At 36.5% G+C, this 13,711-nt stretch overlaps 1 protein-coding gene across 4 annotated transcripts in view; it reads left to right on the top strand.

Moving 5' to 3' along the window:
• EPRS1 (glutamyl-prolyl-tRNA synthetase 1) overlaps positions 1 to 13,711 on the top strand; it is a 43,988-nt gene that overhangs the window by 5,937 nt on the left and 24,340 nt on the right. For 2 of the 4 annotated variants that reach the window (XM_076334593.1, XM_076334595.1), the window contains exons 3-13: positions 1,363 to 1,462; positions 3,364 to 3,520; positions 4,694 to 4,833; positions 5,482 to 5,576; positions 6,876 to 7,002; positions 7,552 to 7,744; positions 8,120 to 8,291; positions 9,279 to 9,512; positions 10,987 to 11,071; positions 11,409 to 11,468; positions 11,763 to 11,783. In XM_076334593.1, the coding sequence (XP_076190708.1) occupies positions 1,363 to 1,462; positions 3,364 to 3,520; positions 4,694 to 4,833; positions 5,482 to 5,576; positions 6,876 to 7,002; positions 7,552 to 7,744; positions 8,120 to 8,291; positions 9,279 to 9,512; positions 10,987 to 11,071; positions 11,409 to 11,468; positions 11,763 to 11,783 (1,384 nt within the window). The remainder of the gene's footprint in view (positions 1 to 1,362; positions 1,463 to 3,363; positions 3,521 to 4,693; positions 4,834 to 5,481; positions 5,577 to 6,875; positions 7,003 to 7,551; positions 7,745 to 8,119; positions 8,292 to 9,278; positions 9,513 to 10,986; positions 11,072 to 11,408; positions 11,469 to 11,762; positions 11,784 to 13,711) is intronic. The other 2 variants (XM_076334594.1, XM_076334596.1) reach the window with 1 other exon arrangement.

Here is a 13,711-nt window from a genome sequence, read left to right as displayed (position 1 = left end):
AATTATAATAGGACATACTTTGTGTATGTTAACCCTCCCACTGTGGCTTTTGTTTTTACTTATAATTAAAGGATCTTCCGTATACTGGATCCTAGAAGCTTGAAAAGCTGTAAGCAAAAAAAACTACAAATGAACTATGTTCCTTAGGTTTTAGTTCAGTTAACGTAATGAGACTGGCTGATCCATTTGTACTAAAAATGGGACTCATTATAATTGTCAATATATCAAGAAGTCTTCTATATCTTTTTCAGAACTTTCATTGATTTTTGCAAGGCTTTTTGAGGGCTATCAAAAATTCTTTTAATTTTATAAGGACACAGTAGATGTAACGGGAAGTACAGAACAGTGGCAGAACAGAAATGAAACCTTGTTTGGACAAATTGAAGTGTAGCATTCAGTCCATTAAATTGAGTGGAACAGAACACTTACAGCAACTCTTTTTGGTGATGTCAGTGCTTGTTTAGAAGCAATTGGAGGTCTAATTTTGTAATCTACACCTATGTGGGACTGTGGAGATGAGTATTATCTGGAGAATTGATGGGTGTGATGCATCTTTCTTCCAAAGCTCTTTAGTAAATATTAATGAAAATGTTTGCGTTTATCTTAGATGAATTTGAAGCTAGATTTCTGACAGTATGCAGCTTTTTGTAGTACTGTACGTAAGGTGGAAAAGGGAGATTAAAACACAGAAGGAAGTACTCTCTTTAGAGAGCCTTTTGCGTCCAGATCTATTGAGAATTTTCAGCAGCAGAATGGGAAAAACAAATTCAAATTAGGCTTTTATCTGGAGAAGACTGGGTGAAAAACAGAAATACAGGCAGCCAAGTTTGTTTAACAGAGGATAGTCTATGAAGTGTGAATTGAGTAAAGTTGAGTAACAAATGAACAGGTTTTTCTCCTCCGATGCTAGCCCGTAAAACCACGGCGGAGACCTCTTGATTCCTCTGTAAATTCTCTAGGAATCCTCTTCAAAGTCATCCTTCTTATATGAAAAGAAAAGAAAACAAATGTTGAGTTAGCTCCTTATATTCTGGAAAATATGTAGAATACTTATGTATTCTGTCAGATGTGGAGAGAGAGTTTTATTCTTTGAAAGAATAATCAGTTTTATTTTCTTCATTACTGTCTATCTAAACAAAATTGTTTCATGTTTAGAAGCTTATTGTTCCATCTGGTGATAGAAAAATAAAGACTGATATATTCTTTTGCTAGATTTTTTTATTTTATTCTGGTGACCTGGTACCTGCTGGTTCACCCAGAAATTTTGTGTTTGCTTTACACGTTTCAACTAAGCGTGTACAATTAAAATTGAACTGGAGGTAGTAATTTAATGTACCTTTATTTTGCCTCTCTCTTTTTTAGGCATGTTTCATTTACCGATGTGAATTCAATAGCTCGTTACCTGGCTAGAGTTGCTGGTTCTGCTGGGTTGTATGGTTCGAATCTGTTGGAACACACTGAGGTGAGAAGGAATCATGCCTCCCTTTTTTTTTTTTTTCTTTCTTTTCCTTTTTCTTTCTCCTTTCTTTTGGCCTGCGATCAAAGTTTGTTTTGTTGGGTTTTTTTAGGAGCTTGTGTCTATTGTTCTGCATTTTATTGTTAGACTGAGATTCCAACTATAGGGGATGCTGTGAGAGGGTTTTGTTTTCCTAAGCTTGCTGCTGCTTATAAAGAAGAGTGATAAACTTGAGCATTGAGAGGGTTGCCCTTTCCCACCCCTGCAACAGCAACTCCTAACCTGACAGTTCACTACAATAAGGTAATTCAGGTTGGAAGGTGATACCTGAAATTTTCCCTCTTCACTTTCCTCAGCTCTATTGCCATCAGTTGCTACCTTGTAACACTTCAGTATAACACCAAGGAACACTGTATGACACTGAAATACTGAATTAGTTTTTGCTGTATATGATGGACGAAACCCTGACCCCGATTTCACTCAGTGATGTGTGGCGAGACATCGCCACATAGGTGGACTGTTCCCTCGTGCAAAGTCCTGTATTCCGTAATGCTTCCTTACTGGTGCCGTGAGGGCACCAGAATTTTTGTGCCACAGAAGGAAATTTTTTGGTCTTCCCTGCTTACACAGATTACAAAAAGTTATTAGGAACTGTGGATATGATCTGAAACGAGAGGGAATTCTTCCTGAGTCTAGCTCAGAATAATCATATGCTGAATTTTAAGTTGGTGGCTGAAACTAACAGATAAATTGAAATTTATTTCCTCTGAAATTTGAGGAGGGAACTGAAGGACTTGATTCAACTCTTTTCTACAACTACTTGAATTAAGTGATTACTTAGTAGTAATCACTCTTTGGCCCTTATAGCTGGTCTCAAGGGAAGTGTTGCCTTAGTATATTGCTTGTAAGGCATTTAAAAAGTTGTAGGTTATCTTGTGGCTATTTAAACTTTCTGACCAAAAACCTTGTTTTTAAGTTAAGCCCTGAGACCTCTGCAAACACACTTTCAAGATTGGTATTTCTGATAAAATAGTTCTTTTCACTTCTGCATCTTTCAGAAATAAAGTTGTACTTCGAGAAGTACAGTGACGGCTGCATTTGAGGCACAAATATTTTGGAGCATAACTGCAAATGACTGAACTGAATTCTGTGGTAGTGTAATTTCATCTGTGCCTGCCACGTTGGCTCGACTATTGGCAGGATTCCTGATGCAGTTTACAGAACACTTGCATGTGAAATAGGGACACAGAACTAGAAGAGACACTTAAGTCTCTTACAGGATTGAGGGATTCAATTTATAGATAGGGCTACATTATTAACCAAGGGCCTGATTCGTAATTTTTTTTTTATTTATATACCAAGATATATTCCCTTTTATAGGAGGAGACTGTTTTGCAGGAGAGGGGGGAGGGAAATGAGGTGGGGGAGGGATTTGATTTCTTCAAATCTAAAAGGAGATGAGGCAGAGAATATAGGGACAGAGGGGAAAATGGTATACTTGTCCAGTAGCAGTACCAGGAAGATCAAATAGGTCGCAAATGGGGTTGAAGGATAATGACGATTATTATATACTGTGTGTGATAAATAAGTACCGAAGAACTGCTGATTATTTTTACGAATGGGAATAGCTTCAGTAAAGTCGGTATCTTCAGCAGTTTGAATACAACCTGAAGGAAGAAACTAAATTTAATCACTTAGTATAGTTCTGGGTGAAGGTTTCAGTATATTTTATTTTAAGTGGTCTTTGAGCATATATTGTGATTTATTGTCCGATATATTTAATGCTAATGTTCCACTTAATATTTTCTGTTCAGCTATTAAATGGATTGTATATTACTTCAGATTTTTAACAAGCTGCTTTCTCGTTCTTTTAGTAACTTTGACTATCTTTTGTCCCTTAAAACTAGATTGACCATTGGCTGGAGTTCAGTGCTACAAAGTTATCTACTGCCAGCCAGTTTCTTTCAGCAGTCCAAGAGCTCAACCACTGTCTGTCTCTGAGAACGTACTTGGTCGGAAACTCTCTGAGTCTCGCAGACTTGTGTGTCTGGGCTGTACTAAAAGGTATCAGTATATGTTCTCGCTTTCATTGGCTTGCAATCAGTGTATATCGGGAGTCCTCAAATTTCCTGTTTTGTGGATGCTAGTAGCGACTCTTAGCTGTATGCCAGCCTGTATACTATTGTGCATACTGCTTTGACCTGTGCATCGCTAGTGATGGGAGGGAATAGTATAGCTTAGGAAACCCTAGAATTTTTTAAAATTGTTGTTATATGTGGAAATTTATAGGATGTAATTATAGATGGGAATTTTTTTAACTACTTTTGTGTTAACTCTAAGAGTGTCTTTTTATTACCTGTTTCCTAAATATGAAAATTTGCTGTGGCCCAAAATTTTGGATTAAATATTTAAATTATTTTGTAATGCAGAGTAAAATTTTATACACAGACTTTTGAATGACATTATCTTAGTAGAGGAAATTTCTTTGGTGTTTAGTTTGAATTATTAAAAGAGGTATAAGTTACCCTATGAAATATCCTTCAGACGTCAAAAGAAGCTTTGATGAACTGTTTTTAGGGGTTTGGTTTTTATATTCTCTTAGATGTGTGTCCAAAGTTGATAGGTCTCAATCTACCATTCAGTATGACGAAATTCGTCTTGTTAAGTAAAATACGTATTCAAGATTACAGGCTAACATCTTTAAGTATTTTTTCAAAGTTGCTGCTTTTGAGAGAAATCTGAAAGGAGTGTATTTCTTTCATTTTTTTTTCTCCTTTCCCCATCAGAATCTTTCTAGTGAAGCTGTGTTCCTTTAAAAGCAGATTGTGGGAATACAGCCCCTCAAAAACAAAGGGTAGTATTTATCAGAAGTGAAGCATGTATCAAGCTTAGAAAACATCAAGTGTAGACACACTAGAAGGATATCGTATATTTCTGTCTTGAAAAAAGAGGTGTTATTAATTTTGAGGTGGTGATACAAAAAAAATGTATGTTCCCCAGTACCCCCCACCTTCTGCTTTGATGAATCCAAGAAAGAATTCAGTATGTTTTGGGTTTGGAGGGAGTTTATTTAATTTGCTTTAGAATGGCTTGTCCCCATGGCTGAATGTCTCTTCAGAAGAGAGCATAAGTAGATTTTTTTAAAATTATAGTATTTTCTTAGTCTTAAAAATTGCTGTTGGTAATCATTCCATTTTTATCATTTAATAGCTTGAAAAATGTTTTCTTCTCTAACAGATAATAACATATGGCAAGAGCAATTACAGCAAAACAAAGCTCCTGTCCATGCAAAGCGATGGTATGGCTTTCTTGAGGTACAGCGTGCTTTTCAGTCAGTAGGAGCCAAGTGGGCTTCTGGTACACCAAAGGTTAAAATGGTAAGATTTACTCAGATCCTCTGGAGAGAGTAGCTTTATTTGTGTGAATACACTATAAGACTTTTTTTTTTTTTTTAAGTTAAAAGGAATCAGTTGTACAGTAAATTAAATTTTTGTAAACTCGTGTTTAAAAATAAAGCTGTCACTTTCATATTTAGAAAGACATGAGTGGTGTAGTCCCGTGCTTAAATGGCATCATGTAAAAATGACACCTCTTAATCAGCACTGCTCTTTAGATACATTGTTTGCTTTTTCTAAAGAGAATTTTGAGATCCCGATAGACCTGCAAAGATTGCAGTCTTTGGTTGGTTGAACTTGTTAATCACATTCAGGTTAAGAACACTAAGATATAAAAACTTGGCTAGCAACTGTTCTTCTTTTCTTCTGTGGAATAAATTAAACAACTTAGTGAGACTTTTCAGTTCTGGATCAAATTTGAAGACAGAATAACTTAAAACTCCAGAATTAATCTTGTTTTGATGTACTACGAGTAATGTGAAAGTTGTGAAGAGGTGAATTTGGGGTCCCATATAGCAGCTTTTTGTTGTCTGGTTTGAAAGGAGACCTTGGAGCAGAAGCTATTATCTAGAGTTTTATATCTGATTGTACAGCTAATGCGATCTGTAAATGTCTCTCTTAATTTTTAAGCCAACAGAAAAGAAAGCGGATGTTGGGAAGTTTGTTGAACTTCCTGGTGCAGAGGTGGGAAAGGTCATTGTGAGGTTTCCTCCTGAAGCAAGTGGGTAAGAAACATAAATACTTTGAGAAGGTTCTATTTGTGATTTTTCCTTCACAAAAAAAAAAGTGGTGTGCTTTGGTGAGAGTGTTAATCATCTTATCAGCCAAGACTTTTAAGCCAAAAGAGTATTTAAAGCTTTGTCCCTATCTACGTTAAAGCTGTATGTTTACTTCTCCTCTATACCTCATTGCAGTGTTCCCTGAACTTGGAATAGGGAGGTTAGTTGCCAGCAGGTGACATGTACTGCTGAGCAGTGGGATGAGGAGAAGCAGAAGGACGGCATTTGCATGGATAATGGAGGCGTGTGCACTGACAGGAGCTATGATGTGTAAATACAGTCTTTGAGTTGGGTGAAAGGACTCATAGTGCTTCTCAAGGAAGCTTAGATTTGAGAAGGGAAAGATGTATCGGATAGCCTCCCTTAGGGAAGCTTGACACCAGATGTGTCATGGAGGCCCTTGGCCCAGGGGTCCGTACTGTATGTAGTCCCAAAACACAGACTCCTTAAACACCACACAGTGGAGATGTGATGAACCAATTTCATAAATACAGTTTTCAGCCAGCTTTTAATTTTCTGTTTCTTTTTAGAATTGCCTGATGAGCTGTAAAATTTCCATGATTGCATTTCTTCATTAAACTGGCTGTTCAGCATCATGTGACTTCTAGTAGTGTTTCTTACTCTATTAGTCCAGTATAAACTGTTGCTCAAATATCATGAGTTATGTGCATGTATGTGTGTAACATATATTGTTCTCACATTACTTTAGTAGCTTTTAGCGTCTTAATTCTGGTGTTTTACTTAAAACACTGTTCTTTAGGGACACATATTTTTAATTTCTTTTGGAAGCAATTTTCATTTTGTGGATTTAGGTTTTTTATATTTAGTTTAAATTGACATTAGCTTTTTAGCTTATGTTAAAAATTCACAGCAACCACCATTTTGGAAAATTCCACTCTTCTGAATGTGGTTAGGTTCAGATTATGTGGTAGCTACTACTGAGTGTCATCAACAGTTGGTTTAAGTTAGTCTGTAAAACTGGAGATAATTGCAGTCCTATCTTTATATCCATAGTGACACTCTAATTTACAGATTTAGGTATTTTTAACAGTTAACTACTAAATTTATGGTAGAAAAAACATAATCTACTTTCATAAAAGTACAGTATTTCAGCAAATGTCCTAGGTTGTTTTTTTTTGTTGGACTTAGGTATTGCTTTCCATTCTTTCTCCTTCCCTCACAAAAAGCCCCAAACCTAGCTGAAGTAGTGCTGATGTATATATTTATTTTTTATTTCCTTTTTAGATATCTGCATATCGGTCATGCCAAAGCTGCCCTGCTAAATCAGCACTACCAAGTTAACTTTAAAGGAAAACTTATTATGAGATTTGATGACACAAATCCAGAAAAAGAGAAAGAAGACTTTGAAAAGGTATGATAAGAGTGCAGGGAAATCCATTCACTGTATAGCTAATTCAAAGGTAAATGTCGTGGATCTGCTCTTGCACACTTTTTTTGCACTAGATTTTTACGGTATCAGTATTACACTTAAGTCTTATGCTTGAAAGAAATTTCCATCATCTTTACCTTACAAAGCTTAAAGCCCTTTTACTGGTAGCTTATTTCTTCCTTTTCCCCAACATTTATTTTACAGTGTGTAGATACACAACTCTTGCAATATACTGTTGTTTTCATTGTATAAATACTACTTAGTCCATAACAAGTAATTTGTTTCAGCTTTCATCTCCTTTTCTTGTCCTACCTCTTTCTTGAAATTGCCTATGTCTGATCACATATAATTATAGGCTGTGAATTAATGGTAAGTGCCTGCATCTCTCTTCTTTCGTGCTTGTCATATTCTTATGGCTTATCCTTCCCAGACAACGGAGCATTAAAAACACCACATCTGGCATGAAGAGGGTAAAGGTTTGAGAAAACTAGCTTTCCTGAATATTACAGTATACAATTTCACGCTTTGCAGGTTATTCTTGAAGATGTTGCAATGCTGCACATCAAACCAGATCAATTTACGTATACCTCGGATCACTTTGAAACAATAATGAAATATGCTGAGAAGCTTATTCAAGAAGGGAAGGCATATGTGGATGATACTCCTGCAGAACAAATGAAGGCAGAGCGTGAGCAAAGAATGGAATCTAAACACAGAAATAACTGTAAGATATTTTAAGCTTCCGTCTTGCTTTCTTATCTTTTTAATTCGGCATGAAAACTTGCTTTTTATTAACAAAGATGGATGAGATGAATAATTGCATATCTCTAAGGTCCTTATAGGAACTTGGAAGTGTTTAGTGCTTTGTTCTGCAGGGCTGGAATAAGTGTACATTTAGACAGGTGCAGTAAACTTGTGTATGTATGAATTCATCACCATTCATTAGCACTTTTAAAAAATTCAAAATGTAAAATGTGTGAACAAATTTCAGTGTCTGAAGAGGGAAGGTGATGTTGTTTTTTGTTACTGCAGTCATAAAACATGGTTCTGTATCAACTTCATAATACCTTAGAAAATAATTTATTTTTATTGTTCTTAGGTGTTAATAAGAATCTACAAATGTGGGAAGAAATGAAAAAGGGAACAGAATATGGACAAACTTGTTGTCTACGAGCAAAAATAGATATGAGTAGTAACAATGGATGTATGAGGGATCCAACTCTTTATCGTTGTAAAAACCAACCTCACCCACGTACTGGAAGTACCTACAAGTATGTCCACTTCCTCCTTGTATGGCCTGTGATTTTTGCTCTTTTCAGGGCATTTACCATTCCTTAGTAAACTTCTTTTAATACTTGGGACCTGCTAGCATTTTTCAGTCAGAATATGTAATGAGTTTCTTGACTTTCTGAAACTTCTGCAAATGACTTCTAAAACCTGTGAGTGGGCGATCATAGTCAGCAGTGAATATTATTTCAGTTTTGGTCCATAAATACATTGTAAGTCATGAAGAGCTTTGAGTCAAAACATGAATTAAGCCTTAATGGCTGTATCTTGGACAACAGAGCTGTTTGCTTTAGCTCTTGGAGCTTAAACAGAACCATGGCAATTTTACATTGCTACATTTTTATATTGCTGCAAAACATCCTTGATCTACTTACCTGAGTGGCTGCTTCCATTTTCACAGCAACTGCTGTCTTTGTGCAGAGTGAAGAATTACTACATTGTGCATTGAAGTAAGCCTACCTGATTGTTCAAGGCTATGGTTCAGTGCTTATTTGAAACCTCTGTTTCCAGCTATACAACTCCCTTTTTGGAAACATTGATTTAATGTGTGCATAATAGTAAAGCTATGTCTATGGGCAGGGGTTTGTTTTTAAACATGAAAGCTTTGCACGTTATTCAGTCAACTAATGATTCTTTTTGATATTTAAGGAAAAAAATCCTTATCAGTCAGCATTTTATGTGTTTGAAAAGAACAGTAGCGGTGTAGGATTTTTTTTTAATCTTGAATATTAAGGCTATCATCAATTAATTTCTTGAAGGATTTATTTGTTTTAAAAATGTATTGCCCTATGGATCTTTTTATGGACAATTTGTTGTGTGTGTGCTGTTTTAGTCTTGATCTGAAAGTTTTCAGGATCATAGATTATAAATATTTATAATATATAAATATAAATTATGCTTAGCTTAAATGTTTACATGTGAGGAAAGTGTTTTGTTCTTCTGCCCTGCTAATTGAAGGTCTTTATTCTCAGGGTTTATCCCACATATGACTTTGCCTGCCCCATTGTTGACAGTATTGAAGGTGTCACACATGCACTGAGAACAACTGAATACCATGACAGAGATGAACAATTCTACTGGATCATTGAGGCACTGGGCATAAGGAAACCATATATATGGGAGTATAGCCGGCTAAACCTCAACAACACTGTGCTCTCTAAGAGAAAGCTTACGTGGTTTGTCAACGAAGGTCTTGTGGATGGATGGTATGTTACATGGTTGTAGTTCAGCATTGTTCCTTAAGATACTCGTGACTGATGCACGCATTCTCTGTTTTGGACAGTGCTTAGACATCAAAGCAGCATGAATGAATATTTAAACAATATTTAAGAACAGATAATTACAGTGGCTTCGGCATGTACAATGTGTCTGTTTACTACTCTACAGTAACTGTGTACATACATATTCATATCCTGTAATAAACATGAGGTAGCTTATTTTTGGACTCTGGCTCTTGCTATGGGTGCTAGTTACACATTTTCCACTCTGAGTCATCGGATACATTCCTGAGCAATGCCAGAAGGGGGCCTGAATTGAAGAACTTCTGGTCCTATCCATGCAGTCAACTCTGTCCTACTTCCCTCCTGCCTGCCCTGCCCTGCTTCTTTCTGTTCTTTTTTTCATGTTAACTGGATTTCTGCAGGTGGTGCTCGGTGGCCTAGTAGCCTAAGTATTTTCCTAGAAAGGGTGAGCTGTGGGTTTACACTTCTGCAAGTAGTTCGGAGTCTGGAGAGGTTCCTTCTTTGTTCATTCCCACAATGGACTAGCTGTAGGAGCACACCATCTAAAGTCCTCTCCTCATAGTACAGGAGTCTGAATAAATCCATGGATAACACTAAGTTAGACAACTGCTTGTGGTGTTTTTCCTGGGCTGGTGTTAGGTGACTCTGTGCTCAGCCTATGGGAGCATCATTTTACACAAGTTACTAGGCTGCCTGGTTGTCTTGCTTAGGTGTGCCAAATGTGGTTTTTTTTGTTTTGTTTTGTTTTATTTTTCAATTGTGTTGGAAGCCTAGATTCCTAACTTATGCGTGGAGCCGCTCTGCTAGAGCCAAAATTCTTTTTTGTTTGTTTGTTTTCCCCTAGATGTGTAGCAGGTCTTATGATGACCTCTCCCTCCCTAAGCCTCCCTGTTAGGTCCTCAGCAAGGTTTGATTCGTGTTCCCACCAACACACATTATACATTTCAGATTAGGCCTTTTTATTTCTTGCATAAGAGAGTAAAATCATAGAATTCTATCACTTATGTCATTGAGAGATACCATTGTCATTGTCACTCATCTCTTTCTGGTTTCTCTTGAGCAAGAAACAAACAAGCCCTGTTGTTTCGGTTCCATTATTCAGGTGCCATTGAAAAGGAAGTAATGTGGTAGGGACATAACTTTTGCCTTGCCAGTTTTTGAGGGACTTAAGATTGAATAGATATAGGAGAAGAGCCACTTCACCAAGAGATGGCTTCTGTCCCTGGGGTGAAGTAGAAGAAAATCTGCACCACACGTTTTGTATGGATAAGAGCTCGGTCTTTTCAGTTAGGTCTTCTCATCTAGCTCTTGACTCACACAAGCGAAATACGCTGAAGCTGGGCCTTTCATGTGTGGCAGTATTAGTAAAGTTTTTGATCAGCCTCAATAATAGGTAGAATTTAGCGTGTGATATTGATGAAACGTCTTTGTCTACTAGGGATGACCCAAGATTTCCCACTGTGCGTGGTGTCCTAAGAAGAGGCATGACAGTAGAAGGGCTAAAACAGTTTATTGCTGCTCAGGTGGGTGTTTTCTTTTCTTCCAATTCTTTGACTCTCACTTGGTAAGGACAAGTTTTTGAGAAGTTTCAGTTAAAGTACTTATCACTGGGAGGTTTCTTCTTTTGAACGTTTGTTGCTTTCATGTGTACTGCTTCAACAATATTAACACCTATGAGCAGGTCCTGGCAAAATGGGGTAGCAGGTTTCTTATTTCAAAAAGTATGTATTTTGCAAGCTCAGGATGCCTTTCTAAACTGTTTTGATGAATGCAAACAGTAGAGGGTTTGTAATCTTTAAAGGAGTTTGTTTTAAATGGGTCTAATAGCTAGAATATTTATATTAATGTGTTTTTTTCCAGGGTTCCTCTCGATCTGTCGTGAATATGGAGTGGGATAAAATTTGGTCCTTTAACAAAAAGGTATGTGCTTACTTGAATTTGATGCTACTCCTGAAATCCTCTTTCTGGGATATGTAGAGAATCCAGCATTCATTGGAGTGCTTATGACAACAAGTAGCAGTTGCAGTATCTTGCATCATTTGGCACACTTTCAGGAAAATGGAATGTCCCCCCCTTTCTAACCTGATCTAGCACTAATCCTATTGATTCTCCTATACCAATACTTACTTGCCTTACTTAGTAGTACGGGGAAAGATAATGATATATGCTGTAAAATCTGATATGAAAACTGCATTTCATTTTTCTGCTTTCAAGCTGCGAGCTATCTGTAAGAAGGTATTACTTAATGCTTTTTACCTTAGCATATAGCTTACAGTGCTGTAAGCATACATAGCATAAGCTATCATTTTGCAGCTTCATAGCACAGTCACATTTGCTTATATAACAGGAGCTCTACAAACCCACTGAAAATGCATTATTCCTAGTTTTAAAAGGCTGCCCATTTCTGGTTTGGCTTATTTGTTAACATAAACACAAATCTTAATCAATTTGATTCACGTTGGCCACTTTTCCTTTCTGTGGCAAAAGGACTAACGCACTGGGTATGCTGCCTATGTAGATAAAGCCAGCACTGCTGATGTTTCTGACTGAATGTCAAATAAGGAATATTGCATCTTGACATGGTTAGTTGCTTTCTGGCAGCGGATGCTTGGACACTATAATAAGGCGGATTGTTATAATGCTGATTGCATATTTTGTGTGATTGTGGAAACACCTGTTATTTTGCATTGGGATTCCTGCTTGGTTTTGTTTAGATAGTACCCAGATCTGTTCATTTAAGTGGTTTTTGCTTGTCTGGCATGTGTCTTGTATTTCTTCATGTATTTTGTATTTGGTCTGCTACATACACAAAGGTTTATGAATTGGTTCTTTCTGTTGCTGCATAAATATATTTATGACTAAGAATTGGATTTTGGGGAAAAATCCACAATGGACTGTTAGGGTTCGTTTTTTGAATTGGCTTTTAAACTGAGTTTCTTAGACCTCTGACTCAACTTCTTGGACAGCACCATATTTATTAGCCAATTTTATTTACATGTATCTGTGCAGATAGTTTGCAATCTGCAATATGAGGAAAAACAATTGGTTGCATGCAGGTAGTTCTGAGCTCAAAGACTTCATCAGTGTGAGAGCTCTTATTTTATATGTTATCCTGTAATTATACTGCTGACTTTTTAACAACTGTCATCTGAGGAAGGATTGTAAGATTTAATGAGTAAAATGAAGAGCCTGGTAATATTGTAAAATTCGGTCATTTAGTTATCCAAATTATGATATTAAATCACATAATACACCTATGTTTTGAGAGACATACACAAGTCCTTTTTTAAAGTGTTTGTCTAATATTTAAGAGTGACTTCAGTGACTATGAACTTACAAATGTGTGACTTCTTACGAGTATATCATCATATCACCTTACTTGCTAATGTCAAGTAATTAGATGCTAAATATTTTTTTTCTAAAATTGCCATGTAGTGTTTTCACTTGAGCAGGAATAAACTAAGGAGAAAAAAAAAATCACTTTATATTAATAAAAGCAGGTGTTTTCCTTTGTGTTAGTTTCCAGTTAAACTGGTAGATCTCTGATATTCCTTTTGGACCTAGACAACTGTTTTCCTTGAATTCTGTTTTTAAGTGCCTCTGAACAGTTTGATGAACCAGTATTTCAGGTATGAAAAATGCTGTGAAAAACTACGTCAGTTGAGTTTGAAAATGGGCAATAAAAATACAGGAAGATATTTTAGTGGTATCTTTTTCTTGCCAAACTATGTTGTAGAAATCCTGATGAAATCAATGTTACGGTGTTGCCTTATTATAGTATCTAATGCGTCTGTATTAAAATTGCAGACTTAATTGGTGCTTCCTCTATAGCCAGGTCTGTCCCTGATTCTGCTGGAGTACTGACCTGGAAAATGAGTATGGGATCAGGTCTTGTGCTGCTGGTAAAAGAACGAACTGCACTGATAAATTATCGCTTTAAATTCAGCTACCTAGAGAGAAAGCAGTCCAGATGTAATAGCCTATGTGCATAGTAAAACTATATCAAAGTACATTTTGCTGTCTTCCCTATGAGGCATTAGCTCACAATTTTGGTTACTTCTGGTGTCAGTACTACCCAGTCTATAGTTTTTACTCAAAAGTATTTCGGTAAAGATGGGAAATTGAAGTATTACCACTGTTTTCTCACTTTTCTCTTCTATAGC

The sequence above is a fragment of the Aptenodytes patagonicus genome, chromosome 3 (assembly GCF_965638725.1).
Source record: "Aptenodytes patagonicus chromosome 3, bAptPat1.pri.cur, whole genome shotgun sequence".
Lineage (NCBI taxonomy): Eukaryota > Metazoa > Chordata > Aves > Sphenisciformes > Spheniscidae > Aptenodytes > Aptenodytes patagonicus.
The sequence above is the reverse complement of the archived record's forward strand: the minus strand, read 5'-3'. Positions and strand labels throughout refer to the sequence as shown.